Genomic DNA, 21644 nt, shown 5'->3' with positions numbered 1-21644 from the left:
TGACATTGGGGGCCAAAATACACATTTTTATCATGCTAAGAAAGTATCCTAATTTTTGTTTCATTGAAATTTTTAATATAAGTGGACATTAAATTTTTTCGAATAGCCTGTTAGCATCTCTGGAGATGATTGTATGAATTTTATTTACCGATTATGGTGGTGAACCATAGTAAAGGAGTATATAATACGAAAACACTCTTATGTTGATAGAATAAGCCCAGACTCAGCTTCATAGTGCTGGTTGTCTCTAATTTTTTTTTTTTTTAAGATTTTATTTATTTATTTGTCAGAGAGAGTGAACACAGGCAGACAGAGAGGCAGGCAGAGGCAGAGGGAGAAGCAGGCTCCCTGCTGAGCAAGGAGACTGATGTGGGACTCGATCCTAGGACCCTGGGATCATGACCCGAGCCGAAGGCAGCCGCTTAACCAACTGAGCCACCCAGGCGTCCTGTCTCTAATATTTTGTTTGAGTTGTTTGCATCACTGTAAGTAGATTAGTTTTCAGTATTTTGTGTTGTCTTCATTCACTCTTTGACATCTTTGTTACATTTGTTTCATAAAGGTAAATTTGTAAATTTTCCTCTCCTTGTGGTGTCAAAACTTTAAATGGCTTGGAATGATTTGGTTCTAAAAATTTGGAAGAATTCCTTTGTAAAGTGTTCTGAGTCTGAGTCTTTGGTTGTGTGGTGGGCTTCAGCAATATGCTTATTTCTTCTATGGTGATTCGCTTGTGTAAGCTTTCTGTTTTTTTCTGGGGTCAGTCTTAAGTTTTCCCAGAACATTACCTATTTCCTGTTTTTCTGGTGTCAGTTTTGGGAAATTATGTATTATTTGTGTATTACCCATTTCATCAAGGTTTTTTAATTTATTTGCATAACATTATACGGTATAGTCTGTGTGTGTGTATGTGTTTAGAAAATTTTCCTCAGTTTGAAGTTGCCTCCTTGTCATATCTTTTGCTGAGTATTAGCTAATGGTTTATATTTTTTCAAATAGAGCAGCTTTTACAACTTACTTCATTTTTCCTTTTTAAAAAAAGCATTTTGTGGCTCAGTTTCTGCTTTTATCTATTTTATTTCATTCCATTCACTTCAGGAAAGAATTTTGTTTTTACATTTCCTGAGTTAGATATTTATTTATTTTTATCCTTTTGTTTTTCTTAATATAAGTGCTTAATTTTCTTGAGTGATGCTTTTGCTATATCTCATAGATTGTGTTACATAGTATTTTTCATTATTTTTGTTTTTTAGGAATTCTGTCATTTTGTTCTCTCTTTCCCCTTTGAGCTAGGATATGTTAGTTTTAATTTATTTTCAAATAGTAAACATAAATTATAGATAAGTTTTGCTACTGAACATATAAACCAAGTAGTTTAAGTTTGTAGTTTACTCAGAGCTTTTGACTCAGGGGATTATCCAAGGATGAACACTCCTCCACCACCTTTCTCTCTTTCTTCTGTTTTTCTTTTTGTCTCCTTCCCTCTTGCTTCCTGTGTCACATACAACCTTTCACCCCTAGAAGTAACAAATTAGAAGTTAGCTTTTTTATCTTCAGGTGAGGGGGGCAGGGACATCCTTTATCATAAGAATCTTGAATTAGTAATAAGGTTTAATGGGAAATTTATTTTTATGAAAATGTGTTTAACAGTTAACTCTTGTATTAATGTCTTCAGGGAAGTAGTTTGGTAAAATAAATATGGCATTTACTTTTTTATTAATGTAATAATACTTTGCATTAGTTAGCATCAACAATATTTTAAATATTCTGGTTGGAGAGATGCTTTATTGGATATTTATTTTCCTGTGGCTGATTCATAATTTGAAATAGTGTGTATGAATGTGTTTCATAGTGTATTTGATATTAAAATACAAAATATAAAAAGCCAATCATAAGCATAAAATACTAATAGAGACAGATATTAGACGCTATTCTAAAGTGCAGTTTATTTAAAGTGGAGTTTATATTAGGAATCATTTTTTCTAGGAGTACTGATTAGATATGTAAACAACAAAAGATCTCCTATTCCCTCTAATTCAAGGGTACCGTCTTAGCTTTTTTAAAACAGAATTCTGAAAATATGTTTTTTGTGAAATGCAGGAAAAGAGAAAGATTCCTGTATTTCCCAATGGATCTGCCCCCAGCTCGGGTGATACTCCTAAAGAGGCCGACCACCATGCTGGGCCTGAGCTACAGAGGACTGGACGGTGGGTACAAATACTGATTCAGTGTGGGAGTCTTCTAGGGGGCTAGGGGTTGATTTGATGAAGAAGGCATAAAAATACTCTTTTTCTTTTTAAATATATGGAAGTTAGTCTTATACAGTGTTTTTTTTCATATTTAAAAAAGTATTTTGTAAATGTATGATGTTAAGGAAAATTATTCATTTTAAAATAAATTTACTAGTATATACTTGGATTTTGAGTATCAGGTTTTAATTTAAAGTGAAAATATTATGGATCATACAGTAAGAATATCAAGCAGTTACATAGTATATAGGGTGATTTACATTACCCATACAGAAGGTTCTTGAAGAAGGTGTGGAGTGCTATTAAAATTCTCCATATGAAGGTAGAGAATTATAGGAATAGAGAGGAATTGTAACTGATATTTTCTGTGTGTGTGCCTAGACTTAAAATTCTTAAATGAGCATTATATCATGAGATAATATAAAATTAGAGAGTGAAGCATAATTAAACCATGGTAATAAGCTTTAGAAACCTAGCTAGAAAAACTATTAAAGATGTTAATTTTTGCAATAAATACAGAAACATTGCTGGGTGCAAACATTGTCTTAAAATATTTTGTAGAAGTAGAGAAATGTTACAGTATTTCCATATTATAGCAAAGCATGTGGATATTGATATTGTAATCTATTGATGGTGGTGTGAACAGAAGAGATTTTGAATCTTAAATATTTGTTTAGCAAATCAGGTTATTTTATACAGAAACATTATTAGGTGGCATTGATGACATGCCTAAAGAATACTATATAGAAGAAAAATAACAAATGGCATACTGAATATAAAATTTAGAGAAACTTAAAACTTACAGTTTATTTATTGCCTAATGTATTATAATCTCTATCATAGAAAATAATCTCTGTAGAATATATATGAGATAGTCTCTATCATAGAGAATAAGATTGCCCTGGTGCGGAAAGTGGTGGTCTAATACTACCTGTTAGTGTTATTTCTGTTAGATCTCTGACTGAGATCGGGTTGTGACTGAGAAATACCAAATAGGACTCCCATTGATTTCATGGTCACACAAGAGCCTCCTATAAAATATAAAACAGTTGTTGATTTGAATATACAGTTTCATTTTCTAGATTGGCACCTTTTTTATTGCAAGTTGATTTCCCTTGCTGTCAGATTATTTATAGAGTAATTTATACTTGTCAATGTGTGTTTAGTATTTATTTCAGTATTAACTTTAAAAAAAGGTAGAATGGTAAACCTTGAAACATCCAAAGCATTTTAAAACATAAGATTAAATTTTTTGGTGTATTTTCTACAGAGTGATTGTATGTTTATGAGTCACAAAACCTTTTTGAATTACTGAGTTGTCTCTAGTATTTACTGAGTACCTACTATGTCCTAGACAGTGTTCTAGACACTGGTGATAAAGGCAGTGAACAAGAAAAAGCCTCTACCCCTCACAGAGCTTATATAAGATGTATCCAAGAGTCTGATTTAAAAAAAAAAACAAAACACATTAAAATGATAAGGCTTTAATGTGCAAATACAGATTTTAAATTTCCTAATTATAAAACCTCTTAGTTTTACTAATGTGCACATGAACTTGAGTATATATTCAGTAAATTAAATGCTTTGAAGTGGTTTTTAGGCTTTTCTCCTGGACAAGAAATACTTGTGTTATTGAGGTACTAATTTTAAAAGTCATTAGAATTATTTAACTCACTACTGACTGAGTCTAAGCACAACATACTATATTCATATTAAAGGGTATTTGGGGGACTTAGGATTTATATTATAATTGCCTTCCTGATATTTCTGATATTTGCCTTTAAGATTTATAATGTAGATAATAATTGATAGAATTGCTTATGCTCATTTTCATGAATGGAGTGTTAGGTCTTATTTATTTTATTGTATATTTTCTTGTGCATTTGTGTCTGAAATTACATTTACTCATATAAAATCATTTGCCTGCAGTCTTCTTAATATATAGTCCATAAAATACAGATGTTTATATGTCTTTTAACTTAATGAGATCTGCCTTTCCTCTATCAGTGGATTAGACTAAATGAGTGTATCTTCTATAATTTATATCATGATTTAAATAGGATATTAATTTTTGTTGACGAAACACTAGGCACCAGCAGTTTTATGTAGCCCATAGTTTTAGTTTGAACTAGCTAGAATCCTCTAGTGTACAGTTTGACGAGTTTCATCTCACCTATTTAGGCTTTTTGGTGGTTTGATACTTGACATCAAAAGGAAAACACCTTTTTTCTTGAGTGACTTCAAGGATGCATTAAGTCTACAGTGCCTGGCCTCGATTCTTTTCCTATACTGTGCCTGTATGTCTCCTGTAATCACTTTTGGAGGGCTGCTTGGAGAAGCTACAGAAGGCAGAATAGTGAGTACAAAGATTGGTAGTGGCCAGGCTCTTAGCTCTTCAGAGGCAAGTGTGTGTATGCATTTGTCTCACTATTCATACTTTCATTTGAAGAGTCTACCCCACAGCATGATTAACCTGTCCCAAAGCAGACTTCCCCCAAAGGTAATTGCTATGGAAAACATGGGGAAGCCATTTGAGCAGGAGAAGATGCACAGTTGAGGTAAAAAATAAATAAAGAAAAAAAAAGAGAGAAAAAAAAGAAAAAAGGTTAACCTGGCTTGCTGGATGAATGGTTTTATAAATTGAGTAAAAGGCTTGTACTACTGTCTTTGTTGTGGGGAGTGGGGAAGGGTTGCCTGTTGAACTGATGCCTGGTGGGTCATGGGTGGGGGATTTACTAGCTGGGCTACTTGATACTCTGTAAGGCATCATAGGATAGTTAGAGCTGTGCAATTGTTAACTCATCAGCCCTGGTGGCTAGGTGCTGACTCCACAACTAGTCTTCAGAAGTTGTAGACAAATGGTGGATTTTTAGTATTATTTTGCTGTTACTAAATTTGTGTGAAGGTAGATAACATTTTAATTAGAAAGTATAACTGAAAACTGCTCCCATATTTTGATATGACTAAAATGAAAGTTTTTATGATTTTTCGTTCTTGGTAATGCTGCATAAGGGGCTGTGGGAGGCATGATATCCAGTGCTTTGTAAAATGTTGAAAGACTAATTTTTTTGTTTATATACATTTTAATGGCATGTAAATGAGATTATTTGTAATTCTTGAGTGTATTTTATTTAATTGTATTTACTCTTGGGAGGAAACTCATTTTTTACAGATAAAAGATTTTAAAAATAGCCAAAAACTAAGTAATGGTAATTATTCAATTAAAATACTTCATGAGCTGAACCTGAGACAAACTTGACAACTGAAATTTCCTTTGAAACTATACTGGTTTTGATTATTTAGATTCTTTTACCTTATTCTACAGTAATTGTATCAAGGGAATCTATTTTTAGTAAGTTGCTTTTATATGCTGTCTCAAACTGTATATGTAACTCTGCTGGTCCCCTGGAGATGTGTCTTGTCTGTTACCATCACGGAAATGCTGCTTGCTTTTCGACTCTCCAGCACTGCCTGCCCTTCTCGTCCCGCTGTTTAGCACCGCATGCATGTGGGAGTGCTTGAGGCATTGGGGGAATGCAGACAGCTGTGAGATGGACCGTAACCGAAGAGAAGAAGATAGCATAGTGTATATGTAGGTAACAGGTCATGGTGTGCTGTGCCACACGTGAGTGAGATCAAGGAAGAGCTGTAGCAGCTGAAGTACCAGGAACAGAGAAATCAGGAGTATTGCAGAGGAGAGTGGTGGGGAGATTATGCATTTGCTTTCAGGTGCTTTATTGGAACCTCAAGTAGGAGGTACAGTTCCAGAGTTTGTAGAGTGGCAAGGAGGAAAAACAAAGGTTGGGAATAGATGAGGTTAACAAGGGAGAGATTTTACAGTGACTGGAGAGGAGAAAAAGTGGGAAGTTACATTTGTGGACTAGAGGAAGAATGAGAATGAGGAGGAAAATGGCAAATTAGACATGGACACTGTCAGAACTTCAAAAGAGGAATCACCATGATGTGATTTTGCAAAAACCAAAATAGAGGCTTTGAGAAAGAAAGAGGAAAGAGGAATGTGGAGTGGCCAGTGCCATGCAGTGGAGAGGTGTATGGGGAGGATAATGGTAGGGCTTCTGATGGCTACAGTGGAAACTTGTGAATGTCATGAGGGGAAAGCGGGGTGGTGGGGCAGTGATTTCTTTAGGGAGAGAGACCTTTCAGTTTGGGAATGAACATAAAGTCAGTTGAGACAAAATTAGAAAAAGAATAGATCTGGGTAAAGGAGCTAGTGAGTGTGACAATAAGAGGTTGGGAGAGCAGTGGGGGAGTGGTGAAGGGAGGGTCTTCATCTGGCAGGTTCTGCCTTTTCAATGTGATTTTTGGAAGGAAAACTGTAATTTTGTGCCTATCCCTCTCACCACCCCCCTGCCCCTCGCCGTTAGCATTTCTTTGCCATCTCCTTGGTTCTCTTCTGAATTTTCTGCTTTCTATCTCTGTAGACATTATTTAGACATTTTTTTCTTTGACTTGAGCTCTACTTAAATTCATTCCTAAATTAGACAGTCTAATTGAACTAAGGATTTTATAATCGCTTAGCAGTTAATATGGACACTTTGTCTTGCCGAAAATATGTGAGTTTGATCCTATTTTTATAGTAATAGTTGAGTAATGCTTTTACTGCATACTATTATTTTTGTGATTTTGATTTTGGAAGACATTGTTATTTCTGATGATGAGATTTACTGCCATTTATTGAGTCCTTTGTATGGCAGCCTGTAAGCTTGTTAGGTGTTTGCACAAACATGGCTTCCTTAAGTTCTCTTGGCTTTGGTCACTCCTATTTAAAAAAGAGAAAGGTTGGGCTTGAAACGTTTGAAATACGGCTATGGCTTAAAGTCTAGTAGAAATGGGTCTCCTGCTCCAGTCTGGTTCTGAAGTCCGCTCTGCCTGCTGCTCTGCTGCCTGCCAGGTCCAGGAGGGGTGTTTCTCATGAGCTGCTTTTCCTTGCCTTACCAACGATGGGCTTTTCCTCTCTTGAGAGTGCCTTGCAGTTGACCTTGATGTTTGTAAATGGTAAACTGCTCTTCTCTCTCTGATCCCTCCCCTCTGTCTAGTGGCATAGGCCGTACCCCTTACTGTCTAATAACCTAATCAGTTAGAAGGTAATGTTGGTAGTGGTACAGAAACGAAATGCTCGCTTTAAGTAAAACTCTCCTGAGGCTTTCATTTTCTTATTTTATCTTTTTTAATCACCTCTTCATTTAATGGTTGCTGTGAGTTTTTTAAAGAGATTTTCCATCTATTTTAGGATAAAAGCATTTTATTTTTGATATCTGTTAGTTAAGCCCATCATATAAGATGAATGTCTTTAAAATGTGTAGAAAATTGCTTTTTAGAAATCATTTTGAGAACGATAGCATCAGTTGTTAATTTCTGATTTATTTACTTGAAAGTGTTTTTGTGCACACCATATGGAATATTTAATGTTTTCTGTTTTTTTTAAGTGAACTATTTCAGACATAACAAAAACATCCAAAATAACAAACGTCTTTGTACTCCCCACAAACTTAAAAAATGAAATACCTATAGATAGAGTTAAAATCTCTATATCTCTCTTCCACTTACTCCTCCCTCCTGGCCTCCCACAATAATATGTTTTGAATAAAGGTTGATTGTAAAGATCACTTTTAATATGAAAACAAAGCAGTTTTCCCTATGTATTTAAAATGTATTTGTAATTTTCCATATTTAAAATTTAAATTTGACTTAAAAGTTGTGTCTGCTTTATATTTTTAACTGCTTGATTAGTGTTTTTATTTTCCAGATGTCTTATATGTATATATTTTAGTAGGTTAGAAATAGGTTTATGATGTATTACTTCTATTCATTTCTTTTTTCCTTAAACAGAGTGCAATAGAGTCTCTTTTTGGAGCATCATTAACTGGGATTGCCTATTCGTTGTTTGCTGGGCAACCTCTAACAATATTGGGGAGCACAGGTCCAGTTTTAGTGTTTGAAAAAATTTTATTTAAATTCTGCAGGTACGTAATTGTTATTTACTTATCATATGTGTATAATTACATTGTTTATTAACTTTAGTTAAAGGTACTTTATGTATTTAGTAGCTGAAAAAGAGGACCTGATCAATATATATATTTTCAGCATTTGGGGGCTACCATGTAGTTGACCCTCCTCTGGTCCCTATTATCATTCCTACCCCAGTCACCTTGAGTATAAAATCAGTGGATTTGAGTCCTGGTCAACAAATCACTTGGGCAGTAAGAATCTTATGTTCTAACAAATTTCAACCCACTAAGAAGGTGTTAAACTAATTGTTGATTAGTTGGTGTGTTGGTCGTACAAAGGAATTTTAAAAAGAGGTGGATCTTGGAGGCTAAAGCTGACTTTTTCAGGCCTTATCAATCAGACAGCCATAGCTATCTGTTGTGTTGTCAGTCTCCACTGGCCGGGTCATTCACAGTGGGAATCAATGCATGGTACTATAGCTGGTAGACTTGGAATTTGACATGGCCAGTACTGTTCCTTTTGTGAGACAAGTGTAGTTGAATATTTTAGCCTGAAACAACTTAAATTATTAAATATTTGATTCATCTAACTCATCTTGTTCTGATTCTTTCTTCACTGAACAAGCTGATTTTGATTCCAATCTGGCATACTAAGTACATAGACTAAGAGGGAATGCAGTGTCCTGAAGTGTTCTGGACCCTGTGGTCTTAAAGTAATTTCTTACTTGACACTGAGTTTAAAAAATGAAGTCACTTCCTGCAGTGACGCTGGTGGCAGGAGGGATGGTATTGGTGGTGGTGGTGAAGGGGACAGGGATGTGGTTACCATGTTGACAGAGTTTCTGGGTCTTCAGAGAGTCACGTCCAGTTGTCCTATAGAATGTACATCTGTCATTTACTCCTTAGAACTGATTTCAAAGGGAGGTCTTTGGTTTTGGAATGTTAATTACCTGGTAGACTTTCACTGTAAATCTTTTGTATAGGTAAAATATAATCATTATAATTCTGTAATCTTCAGTTACAGCAGAAATGTACAGACAGCTTTCTTTATTTGTTATTTTTATCTGGTAATTTGCTCTTTTTTTAGGGATCTTATGTTTCCATATCCTTTTTATTGCCTGTTATGAAATTTTAATTAAAGATATCCATTGCCATGTGTGTATGTTGATCATGTCCATGTTTTTTCCCTAAACAGAGATTATCAGCTTTCCTATCTGTCGTTAAGAACCAGTATTGGTCTGTGGACTTCTTTCTTGTGCATTGTTTTGGTTGCAACAGATGCGAGCAGCCTTGTGTGTTATATTACTCGATTCACAGAGGAGGCTTTTGCGGCTTTAATTTGCATCATATTCATCTATGAGGCTTTGGAGAAGCTCTTTCATTTAGGAGAAATATATGCATTTAATATGCACAACAATTTAGATGAACTGACCCACTACTCGTAAGTGTATTCCGTTTTCCCTGGTATTAAAATGTATTTTTGCAGAGATGTCTGAGCCAAAAAAATGATTTTTTTTTGCATTGTGATGCTCATTGTATATCTAGCTGTAACACCCAACTAGCTATATGGAGGTTGACTTGTTTGTTACAGATGAGATTTTACCAGAGCACTCCATGAATGTAAATACAGTGAACAAATTCAATCATTTTTATTCCCTGAAACAACATATTCAAGTGTGTGTATTTTTGGTCTTCTGTTTGAATTGAATCAGTCAATTTAAATTTAATTGGTAACCACCATCTATTTGAATCAGGCAATTATATTAGATCTTGTATTCTTTAGCCAAATCTTGAATGTAGGATGTAATATTTCTTATATTTTTCTTTTTCTTTTTTATATATATTAAGATTTTATTTATTTTTTTGGGAGAGAGATAGATGGATGGAGAGAGCATAAATGGGAAGGAGAGGGAGAAACAGGTTCCTCGCTGAGCAGGGAGCCTGAGGCAGGGTTCCATCCCAGGACTCTGGGAGCATGACCTGAGCCGAAGGCAGACGCTTAACCAACTGAGTCACCCGGGTACTCCTCTGTTTCTTACATTTTTCGTATATTGCATTTTCATTAACATTTTTAAATCTGATAATTTTTATTTAAAGCCTGATAATATTTATTTTAAAGTTTGATAAAATTTTATCTTATTAACATTTTTTGAAGTCTGATAATTTATATTTGAAGTCTGATAATATTTATTTTTAAAGTATAATTTCAGTATACTCTCATGTGCAATATTTGGTGCAGTACTTGTGATAAGAAAATCATGAATTGAAAATATTTAAAGACTCTAGAATAAAATAAGATTTGAAAAGTAATTATAATAGTTACAAATGGTTGCCAAATATATTCAGTAAAGTGAAATAGGTTGTTAAAATTAAATGTATCTAGGTAGATAGAGACCTATATTTGCTGTTTTGAGCAGTCATGCATGGTGTAAATGTGATCCTGGATTTGGTTGACTTATATGGAGAAAGTGGTCACCAACAAACAAGGGTACAATTCCCTCCTTCTGCCTACTCAAGTCTCAGATCCCTGTGTTCTCCCCTTTCCATCCATCCCTTCCTTGCATACTCAACTTTGATAGAGTAGGGAGGGGTATGAAAATTTCTATGAGACATTGACCTATTTGAGGAGAAGAGAGACACTCTGATGCCAACTCTGTTTTGTGCTATCATCTTTGCTTTTAAACTAGTTAATTTTTTCAGTGTTATTCTTGGTTTTTTCCTCTTTCCTGTTCCTTTGATCTTTATGAAGCATGGCTTTTATAGCTAGTGCCAGCCTATCAGAACAGTATTTGCTTCTGGTTAACTGAGTAATTACATGTGATCATGATTCGGTCAGCTGACATCCTGTGAGCATTTGCAGGTACTGTGTTAGCAGTGTTGCATAATTCATATCACATGTGACTTGATTATTCGTATCATAGCCCCTTCTGCATATGAAGAAACTGAACCTCATGGAGGTTAAAACCTGCCTTGAGTCAGCTAGTAAATGATAGAGCATGGAATGAATCCAAAGTCCAGCCTCTTGCCTGTGTTCAGAACAGCTCATAATCTAACTGGGAATATTCCTGTGTGTTTCTTCTTTTTATTTTTTATTATTTTTTCTTTTTCTTTTTAAAATTCACATTTAGAGATTTCTTTGTGTGTGCTTCTAGCTTATCTTTAGATGAGATAGTTCTGGATATAAACTGAACTCTGTGATCTCCTTATGACCTTCCTAGTCCTGTCCTGGTGAAAAATCATGTTACTTTATTTCTGTAAGAATGAATCTTAAGATCAGTAAAGAATGAGCCTGAGTAGGCAGGGCTTGTCAGAGTACAAAGCATTAATAGGAGTATCGCTTTATTGGGAATCTGTGTGTTTTGTGTATGTGTGGGTCAGGAGGCAGAACAGCTCCCCTGAGGGTTAAGTAGGTAAGATTTAGTGGAGAGTAACCTTGCTAAACATGGTGGTAATTTGTCATATTTTTAAAGAAAATAGTATCCCTCCCCAAGGGATATATGTAACAGATTTCATTAAGGTACTCTGTAAAATATCATTGTATTGATATTTGTATATTAATTATGTTTTTATATACATAGGCCAAATCTTTTTACCTTCCATTGTTTCTGATGTATTTTCACTTTATAGTCTCCATGCATTGCAGCATGGGAAAAAAGTTTAATTAAAAGCTACCACAGGGGCACCTGGGTGGCTCAGTGTTTTAAGCGTCTGCCTTCAGCTCAGGTCCTGATCTCAGGGTCTTGGATCTAACCCCATGACTGGGTTCCCTGCTCAGTGGGGAGTCTGCTCCTCCCTCTCCAATTGCCCCTCGCCCCAACACGTGCACGTGTGCTCTCTCTCAAATAAATAAGATCTAACAACAGCAGTGAAAAGCCACCACATTGTGTGATTGATTTAATAAAATGTAAACATGAAATGCAGGACCCTTAAAATTTTATCCTGTTCTCATTTCTCAGATGTGTATGTGTTGAACCTCCTAACCCTAGCAATGAAACTCTAAAAATATGGAAGGAAAAGAATTTAACAGCAGATGATATTTTCTGGGGGAATCTCACTGTTTCTGTGAGTACATTATAAAATAAAGGATTTTGCAAACATTAACCTAGTTCTTTAGCTTTTTATGAGTTGACCTACATTTTCCTTTTGATCAGTAGGTATGGTGTGTTTTCAGAGTGTAGTGTTGTGCTGAGCAGACAGGAGTTACCACATGTTTATGTATTATGCGGTGAAAAGTGTAGGCTGGAAAGAATGAACCTGGTAAGGGGGATAAAAATGAACTAAATGTGACTTCCAAGATTTAATTAATTAAAAAGTATTACTATACTTCTGGTTTCTAATTCCATGTAGATTGTAGATTGATAAATTCAAAGAAAGTGTTTACTAGGACTGTGGTTGAATATACTGGGGTTGATAGAACAGTCCACATCCATTGTTCTGGTCTCTGTGTATCAGTTTATCTCCTCCATGAACAGCTTATTTAGAAGATCACGAATCCTTTCCTAATGTCCTCAATATCAAACTGAACTTGGTTTAACTGTGGCTTAGTAGTCTACTCTGTAGAAACTAGTGTAACTTAAGCACCTAAAAAGGGAAACAGGACAAAAACATGTAATGAGCACCTACTGTACTGAATACTACCACATGTTCTTAGAATGTTGTTCTGGCCTTAGAGTGTCTGTTCAGGGCACTTCCCAGACTGGGCTTTGGTATTAAGGTATAAAGTGATTCTGGCAATATCAATTAAAATCAAGAGCTCTTGAGCTTCTCTGGTGCTTTTTATATCATATAAGCGATTATAGGTCATTGTTTTCTCACTAAAGATATAGTTCTATTATTGGAAGGGTATTGATATATAATTGGAAGGGTGCCATCTGCAATTTTATCTCACTAATAATTTAAGTCTGTATGGTCCACTACAGTAGCCATTGGCCAAATGTGTCTAATTTAAATTTAAACCAATTAATTAATTTAAATTTAAATTAAATACAATTAATTAGAAGTTCAGTTCTCAGTTGCACTAGCCATGTTTCAAGAGCTCAGTCAGTTCGTGTGGCTGCTACATTGGACAGTGGAGATATAGAACATTTCCATCAGCACAGAAAGTTCTGTAGGACAGTGCTGATTTAAAACATAATTATAGATCAGTAATCAACCTAGATTAATGCTTCACTGTTTTATTAAAAAGTCAGTTTTGCTACAAAAGAGTTAATAGAGGTGCTCAAATGAAAGTTATCTGTTAAAAGAGACCTCATACCATGGTGAATAGGAGGTCTTGATACTACAGATAAAGGTCTTCTGCATTTGTTTTCTTGATATTCAGAAGGCCCACGGTTTTTGTTTTTGTTTTTGTTGGTTTTTTATACTTACAGCTTTTATTTTTGTGATCCACGATGTAAATCTGTAGCTGTACTAATCTCAGCAATTTGAAATTGAGAATAATGGAACCTTTGACTCTTTCTCTCTTGGTAAACCTGAATTGTGTTTGTTAAAACGAGTCTCCTTAGAATATAAGTAACATTAGTGATATGTATCATTGTTAATCTCTGGTTGCCTTTCAGTACTTTTTCCCCAAGAGGAAAATTAGGTCAATAGAAAATTACATTATATTATGCCATATAATTGATGAAGATTTTTTAAAAATAGAATTACTATTTGAATGATTGCTCTGCTGCAACTAGTCCCATGCTTCAAACCCATGGTTTTCAGTTAAGTCAGAAAAGCCACCCGGTTTTTATTCCTGATTTGAATTTAGCACTGTAGCCATTCCTTATTCAGCATTGTAAGTAGACGCAGTAGCAATTTTCTGTTGGTTGCTTTTGTTTTAAGCAACTTGTTTGGAAATAAAGAAAAGATAGTAAAATTGTGGGTCAGCAAGAATGCATACAATATATGTGGGAATTACTATTCACTCCGAGACATTCACTAAAGGGAATATGGAATTGAAAGGACTGTGGGGTATAACTTGGCAAAACACTGTATTTCAGTTCAGTGACTTAAGATACACATGTTTTTCAAACAGTAACATCTCTGAACTCAGAGTGTATCTTATAGTTGATGATGTGTTGAAGTTGACTTGGCAGTATTTTTTCTTTCTAAGTGAAATATAAAATAATGGCATGTCTTCAGTTACTAGGATCTTTGAGTCAGTGGAGTTCATTGATAATTTATTAGATACCTGAGACTCTTCATTTTCTCCTTTTTCTATTTTTTTTTCCTCCTTTTTCCCCAGGAATGTAGAACCTTTCATGGTGTATTTGTAGGATCAGCTTGTAGTCTTCATGGCCCTTATATTCCAGATGTGCTCTTTTGGTGTGTCATCTTATTTTTCACAACATTTTTTCTGTCTTCATTCCTCAAGCAATTTAAGACCAAGCGGTATTTTCCTACTAAGGTAATTGGGGTGTGGTTTTGGGAGTCCTGATAGTATTCATGTTTTTAGTTTTTATTACCTTGGTTTTTTTCAGAACAGTAATACATTGTTTGGGGTTAATACTTGATATCAAATAGTGGTAAAGAACTTATTTATAGTGAAAAATGTATATCACATTTCTGAACTAACAGTAGGAAGATAATGGTACCGTGAGGAATGGGATGGTAGTAGTATGTTAGTTGTGAAATGTGTTTTGTCTCTTTTTGAAAAGATATTAGATATAAATGTATTTCATGGGCATGTCACTAATTAAAAACCTTATTCACACTTTCTAGTGGCATATTTTAATCTGAAAGGTGAGAATTATTTAGAAAAGACACATAGTTTCTCTGTTTATTTTAACATAATTCCTTTAATATAGGTGCGATCGACAATCAGTGACTTTGCTGTATTTCTCACAATAGTAATAATGGTTGCAATTGACTACCTTGTAGGAGTTCCATCTCCTAAACTTCATGTTCCTGAAAAATTCGAGGTAAGAATTAAAATATTTGGTTATTTGTTACTTGGGAATACCAAACTATTTTAAAATTAGATACTTTATAGAAATATATATTTCTCACATACATAAAAGGTGACAAGATGTGAAGAGACAAGTGAACCTATTTAGGAAGTAAGCAATAAGGTATCAAAGTTAGTCCTATCAGGGATAGTGAATGAAAATACCCATGGTACTTGGGAGTCATTTAAAAAAATTTGACCCTGCTGTTGTAGCTGGAGTTCATGATGTATTTTCCAGGAGAAAGAAACATTTTTTATTCCTTCATAAGGAAGTGACTCAAACTTGAATTTAGAATTGTAACAAGGAGATCCTAGTTATTAGTAGGGTAGTGTTATCTGACAATAAATGGAATTCTCCATGTCTCATTTTCTAGCAGAATGAGGAGAGAATTAAGCGTATTCCTCCACAAGAAGAATGATACCTATGTGACCATCCATGAACCCTTTGCATTCATCAGTAGCCTGTGGCTATGTTGTGCATAATATAGCATATGCATAACATACATTCAAAAATTGTTTTCCCTTTTAAGTAGGAGTTGATAGCTTTTGAATAGTTTCTGGAATTTCTTATAGTTGAGTATTTGTGTCACTGGTTATGTTTATCTTTACAGCAAATTATATGACTTATTTTAAAAACAGAAGTTCTAAAGGGGATTAGAAATAAGGAATAAAATGAATATAATTTTAGTCTGTTTTATTTCTCACTGAGGAAAAATTATTTTTAAAACCAGTAGTCTCCAAAGTAGAGTGCATGGGTGGAAAATGATCCACTAAAATTATAAAGAAGGTCTACTTAGATTTTTATTTAAAAATAAGAAAAATTTAGCTTTGTAATACTTACTATATAAATTTTACTATATGGAAAACCATTAGTAACCTAACATAAATGTGTATAGAGCCATTGGGTATACTCAATTATATTAAAAAAAATTTACTGTTTTATTGCTGGAAGTATATAATAAAATTTGGATACCTTTGTTTGAAAGCACAGATACTGAGCCTCTAAAGATGTTTGGCCATTAAAAGATGACTATATGAAAGCCTTTTTTTTTTTTTTTTAAACCAAGTCTTTTACCAAATGAAATTATAAATTAATACTGGTTCAAAATATTGATGTAATTTCCTTTAATCCTGGGCCCTGTTCATTATTTTCATTCCTAAATATATTTTTGTTAATGGTTTATTGATCTAGCTTTCAAGTAGCAAACTGATTTCAAGGGGCATAAGATATATTTGGGGAAATAAATCAAGGAACACTTATGAACTTTGCATTGTATACATAAAATATTTTTATTCATGTACAATTTTTAATATCAAACAGCTTAATGTGTATCGGTGTGGGAAAATTGGAATACCTGCATTTGAAAATACTTAATGTTCCTTTTGTATTAACATGTTTTTGTGATGAAAAAACCTGCTTAAAATGAAGTTCAGGTAATGAAAATATGTTTAGATTTCAATATATTCCGTGCCTTCCAAGAATACTAACCTCGTAGGATCTTTTAAAATGTTTTGTTACAAAACAAATTTTATGTTACAGCATTGGAATGTATTTGAGTCTGATAAATTGCCAGATCTTTGGAAAAGTATGTCCTGAGGTCCAGTTCTGACCTTGCCTCTGACCCTTTAGTACTGACCCTGCCAAGATCACTAGTCTGTAGGATCTTCAAAGCAGTTTAGTTTAGGAGTTGATCTAGTAGGTAGATTGACCTCAGTTTATTCGAAGTAGGTTAGGAGCATGTTGAAATGACACTCTGCTTCATTTACCTATTTGTCTATAATAAACCTCCCAAATCTAAAGCCTATAAAACAGCAACACCTTATTTGTTCATAAATCGGTGGCAGTTGGTACTAAGCTTAACCTGGTACTGGTCTGGTCTCATGGCTTGGGATCTTTCTGTGTGGCTGCAGTCATCCATTGCTTTGATGGTGGCAGTATGTCTTCATTCCCATGTCTGGGAGCTCAGATCAGATGGCTAAAGCAGCTGGGGTAATTGGCTCCTTTCTCTCTCTCACCATATTGTATCTTATCCTCAAGAAGCCTTATCCAGGCTTACTCAACAGCTTAATCTCAGGGTTCCAAGAGGGTTAGAGAAACTGCAAGGTCCCTTGAAATCAAGACTCAGAAGTCACACAGTGTCACTTTGGCTTTATTCTGTTGGCTGAAGTAAACCATAAGGACATCCTAGGTCCAAGGGGAGGAAATGGATTCCTCCTGTAGATGGAAAGATTGACTACATGGCCAAGTGACCTGCATCAAGGGATGGGAAGCATTCTTGTAGCTATCTTTGCAGATAATTCACTACACATTCCAAGATTTAATCTAGTTCTTTTTAACCCCTTGGAATTTCTTGGAATAGACACAACCCATGTTGCAGAAATTTTGTGCAGTAGGAAGAAACGTCTTTTTATCTTTAATTTTTTAACAGCCCACTGATCCAAGTAGGGGCTGGATCATAAGCCCATTGGGAGAGAACCCGTGGTGGACTTTATTAATAGCTGCCATCCCAGCTCTGCTTTGTACCATTCTCATCTTTATGGACCAGCAAATTACGGCTGTAATCATAAACAGAAAGGAGCACAAGTTGAAGGTAATTCTAAAACTTTGCCTCAAGTCTGTAATTTCTTCAAGAGTTTGAGATATTTTCAAAATGACTAGAACATTAAAATGTGTGAGATGAAAATTAATTTCTTCCCTGTGTATAAAGTAATGTAGTATTTTAACCTAAAAGAATAGTTTTGACTAATAAATATTCATGTCATTTCACTTTTCAGAAGGGAGCTGGCTATCACCTTGATTTGCTCATGGTTGGTGTTATGTTGGGAGTTTGCTCTATCATGGGACTTCCGTGGTTTGTGGCTGCAACAGTGTTGTCAATAAGTCATGTCAACAGCTTGAAAGTTGAATCTGAATGTTCTGCTCCTGGGGAGCAACCCAAGTTTTTGGGAATTCGTGAACAGCGAGTTACAGGGCTCATGATTTTTATTCTGATGGGCCTGTCTGTGTTCATGACTTCAGTACTAAAGGTAAAATCTCTTTACTACAATATTTTAAAATCTTTTTTGTCATAAAATTATACTTGCTTGTATGAAAATGAAACATGAAAATATCTAAAATTAGTTTTCATTTCCTGGAATTTACTTGGAAAATAATATTCTGATAAATGGTGTTTAATATAGGAGGCATTTTAGTGTTAGATGTGTCCATTTTAGAAATATTATAAAAGGATAGTATTAAAGACTATAGAATTTTGGAAGGAGTTAATCCATGGCTTTGTTATGATCTAAAAGAAGAATATACCCAGAGGATTTTATAGGCATCTTAGAGAAAGTAATAGTGAAATATGGTTGATATAATTATTTGACCAAAAGGTGAAAATAATTGCTACTAATTAAATAAATGTATTATTTCTGATCAGCTAAATGAAGTAAAGGTAGTATTGCTCATTAGAAAATAAGCACAGCTACTATAAATGAAGAATGCAAGAACTACGTTTAATGCAAGAACTTTAACTTTATGTTAAATATCTTTTAGTTACATCTGGTATTTGCTATACATATCCTAATGGATCTCGTGATTAAAAAATATAACATAGCAAATGTAGCTAAGTATATAATCTGAGATTTTCAGTTCATCGTGGGAAGAGCTCTACTCCATTTTTTTCCTTTGGTGTTTTAGTTATTGCAAAAAAAACTATTAAGCAAAGAGCTATGTACATTTATATATTGGGGAAGAAACTTGGAGTATGTATATATGTTACTATATTAACTAAAAAAATTAAAGTTGTATGCTAGACTTCTTTGGCCTTCATCTCATGAACTTTCTAGCAATGGACTAATTCACCAGATATTTGTTGAGTACTTACTCTGCTGTTAAGACTGGGGAAATAATAAATAGGATATATTATTGTCTGCTTTTCAGAACTTGGCAGTCTAGTTGGTGAAGCAGATAGGGAAAGGGGCATTTACTGCATTGTGGTGAGTGTATTGTTGGAAGTACTTGGCAGAAGAGGAGAAAGATTTAGTGCACTCTTTTGGGGATATTGTCCCCTACTAAGGAAGGTTGCCTTTAAATTAAATTTTTTAAGCATTGACTGTATATAGGCAGGAAATTCAAATAGAACATCAGAAAAGCCCTAAAATGAGAAGTTAGTCTTCCTATTTTCCATAGCTTTCCAGAACCAACTCTCCAGAGTTAAATTCTTTTTAACATCTTTATTTTTTAAAGTTATATTGGTAGTTAGAACCATTATAGTTTTACATGCTTTTATAATTTTATTTTTTGCTTTATTATTATTACACTGAGTCTCTTTACCTAAGACAGTGATTCTCAAAGTTTAGTCTAAGGATGACCTCTGGGAGTCCACAGAAGCAAAAGTATTTGGGGAGCATGTCCTCAGTTTATCTTTGAAGAACCTAGAAGGGTCCTGAGACCAAAAAGCTTGGGAGCCTGTCATGTAAGGTCGGATGTTTTATGAGGATTTAACACACTTATGTGTCCACCAGCCAGTCTTCCTTCCATCACCTGCCTTTGGTTGACTGTGTTTTTAGTTTTATTGTAATGGTTACCAACATTTGCATTCTATGCTGTAATTATAATTAAACTGTCCATGCTTTTTCTGTAAGTTAAATTATAAAAATGTAAGCCCTCTGGGAACACATAATTAGTATTATGATGATACGTATGTGTTCACTGAGAACTAAGCAATCTGATCTGCCTGCATGGAGGCAGAAAGTACACCCTATTTCACTAAGCTCCTGTTGCTGCTTGAAGAGTAACTGCCCAAGCCTTAGGACCCAGTCAGTTTTCTTAGCACCTATTACCTATTACAGTTATTAGACCTTCTGAATATGTTCTCATATTTTTGTCCTCACTGTTAATGAAAATTTCCTGGCCTTTTTTTTTTTTTTTAAAGATCTCTTTGGTCTCATCAAAATCATTATGACAAAATTAATTATTTTGATAATTATATGTTTAAATCTAGAAGGCTTTTTCTTTCTGATTATTTTTCCTAGCATTCTAAAGTTGCTTTATGGGTGAAATATTCTCCTAAAATTTCCTGAGGATATTTATTAGATTTTTAACTTGTTTTCTTCTCTTCCTGTAGTACCTTTTCCTCCTGGGTTTCTTAGGAAGGACATGCTCATTTGTTCATAGAGAATGAATGTGGTTTTCCTCTGTAGCTGTTAGGTCTTGTTTCTTGTTTTTGAGTAGGTGGATGGATCCTGTTAATGGCTTTCCCATAGGATGCCTAGGCATGGTAGATAGGCAGTTGGGATCCCTCTAATTGCCAAAATAGTAAGGACTTTCTTTTGGAGTGGAGTTCAATTATTATATCAGTAAATGGTACTACTGTATAATAGTTACTGTATGGTAGTGATATCAAAATTAATGGCTAATGCCCTTAAAAATTTTTTTAATTAGGCTTTTATTTTAATTCCTGGTTAAAGCTTTATGAATGATTGATACGCACCATGTGCTTTTCTGAGTATTTTAGTATTTGAAATCCTTTAATCTTCATGCAATCTGTTATGGAAATTATGGCATAGAGAGGTTAAGGCTCAAGAAGAGGTTAACTGGCTTTTTAAACCAAGCAGTCTTGATTATAGTGCTCACATTCTTAACCACTGGACATTCTCCCGTTTAATGAAGAAAACATGTAGAAGATAGTTTTTCAAGGAGGCTCTTGTTTACTAGCATTTTTCTTATAGAATATAAGTTAGGTCTCATCACTGAAAGATCTTTTAATTCTACCTCCATAGGTACTTACTGTGTTTTTGTGTATTTTATTGCTATGAAATTGTTTTAGTAGCATAGGTTCTAACTGTGGTCTTTTTACTTACAGTTTATTCCAATGCCTGTCCTGTATGGTGTTTTCCTTTATATGGGAGTTTCCTCATTAAAAGGAATCCAGGCAAGTCTTAAGTAGTTAATAATTTTGTAGAGAAACTTAAAACATATTTTACATTTGCAAAGATTGTTTTTATAATGGTAGTGATGTATTTATAATGGTAGTGATGATATTCTGGGAGGCAGGTTAGCTGATGACTTCAAATCCACATTTTCCAAGTGATTATTGCTTACTACACATTTTTCCCCTCAAGAATGACATCATGACTTTTTTTTTTATATTAACATATAATGTATTATTAGCCCCAGGGGTACAGGTCTGTGAATCGCCAGGTTTACACACTTCACAGCACTCACCATAGCACATACCCTCCCCAATATCCACAACCCAACCACCCTCTCCCTGCCCTCCCCCCCAACCCTTAGTTGATCATGACCTCTTTTTAATAGAAGCCAGTGAAAGGCCTTATAACTATTGATAAAGACTGGTATAGTAAGAGGGGGGATGTTGAGGACTGGAATGGTTAATACTTGCCATTTGTGCGGTGCATTAGTTATAAACCTAGTGTACAAATTATTTTCTGTGATTTGCAAAACAACTTTGTTAGGCAGGAAAGGAAGAAATACTAATTTTGTCAACTAAGAAA

At 34.5% G+C, this 21644-nt stretch overlaps 1 protein-coding gene across 5 annotated transcripts in view; it reads left to right on the top strand.

The window, feature by feature from the left end:
- Positions 1-21644, top strand: part of SLC4A7 (solute carrier family 4 member 7) — a 101823-nt gene that overhangs the window by 63668 nt on the left and 16511 nt on the right. For all 5 annotated transcript variants that reach the window (XM_032861002.1, XM_032861006.1, XM_032861004.1 and 2 more), the window contains 10 exons: positions 2098-2204; positions 4428-4602; positions 8097-8230; positions 9411-9656; positions 12172-12277; positions 14445-14606; positions 15007-15120; positions 17576-17737; positions 17922-18173; positions 20993-21061. In XM_032861002.1, the coding sequence (XP_032716893.1) occupies positions 2098-2204; positions 4428-4602; positions 8097-8230; positions 9411-9656; positions 12172-12277; positions 14445-14606; positions 15007-15120; positions 17576-17737; positions 17922-18173; positions 20993-21061 (1527 nt within the window). The remainder of the gene's footprint in view (positions 1-2097; positions 2205-4427; positions 4603-8096; positions 8231-9410; positions 9657-12171; positions 12278-14444; positions 14607-15006; positions 15121-17575; positions 17738-17921; positions 18174-20992; positions 21062-21644) is intronic.

This window comes from Lontra canadensis, unplaced genomic scaffold, assembly GCF_010015895.1.
Source record: "Lontra canadensis isolate GAN:19392208 unplaced genomic scaffold, GSC_riverotter_1.0 scaffold20, whole genome shotgun sequence".
In the NCBI taxonomy this organism is placed as follows: Eukaryota; Metazoa; Chordata; class Mammalia; order Carnivora; family Mustelidae; genus Lontra; species Lontra canadensis.
The sequence above is the reverse complement of the archived record's forward strand: the minus strand, read 5'-3'. Positions and strand labels throughout refer to the sequence as shown.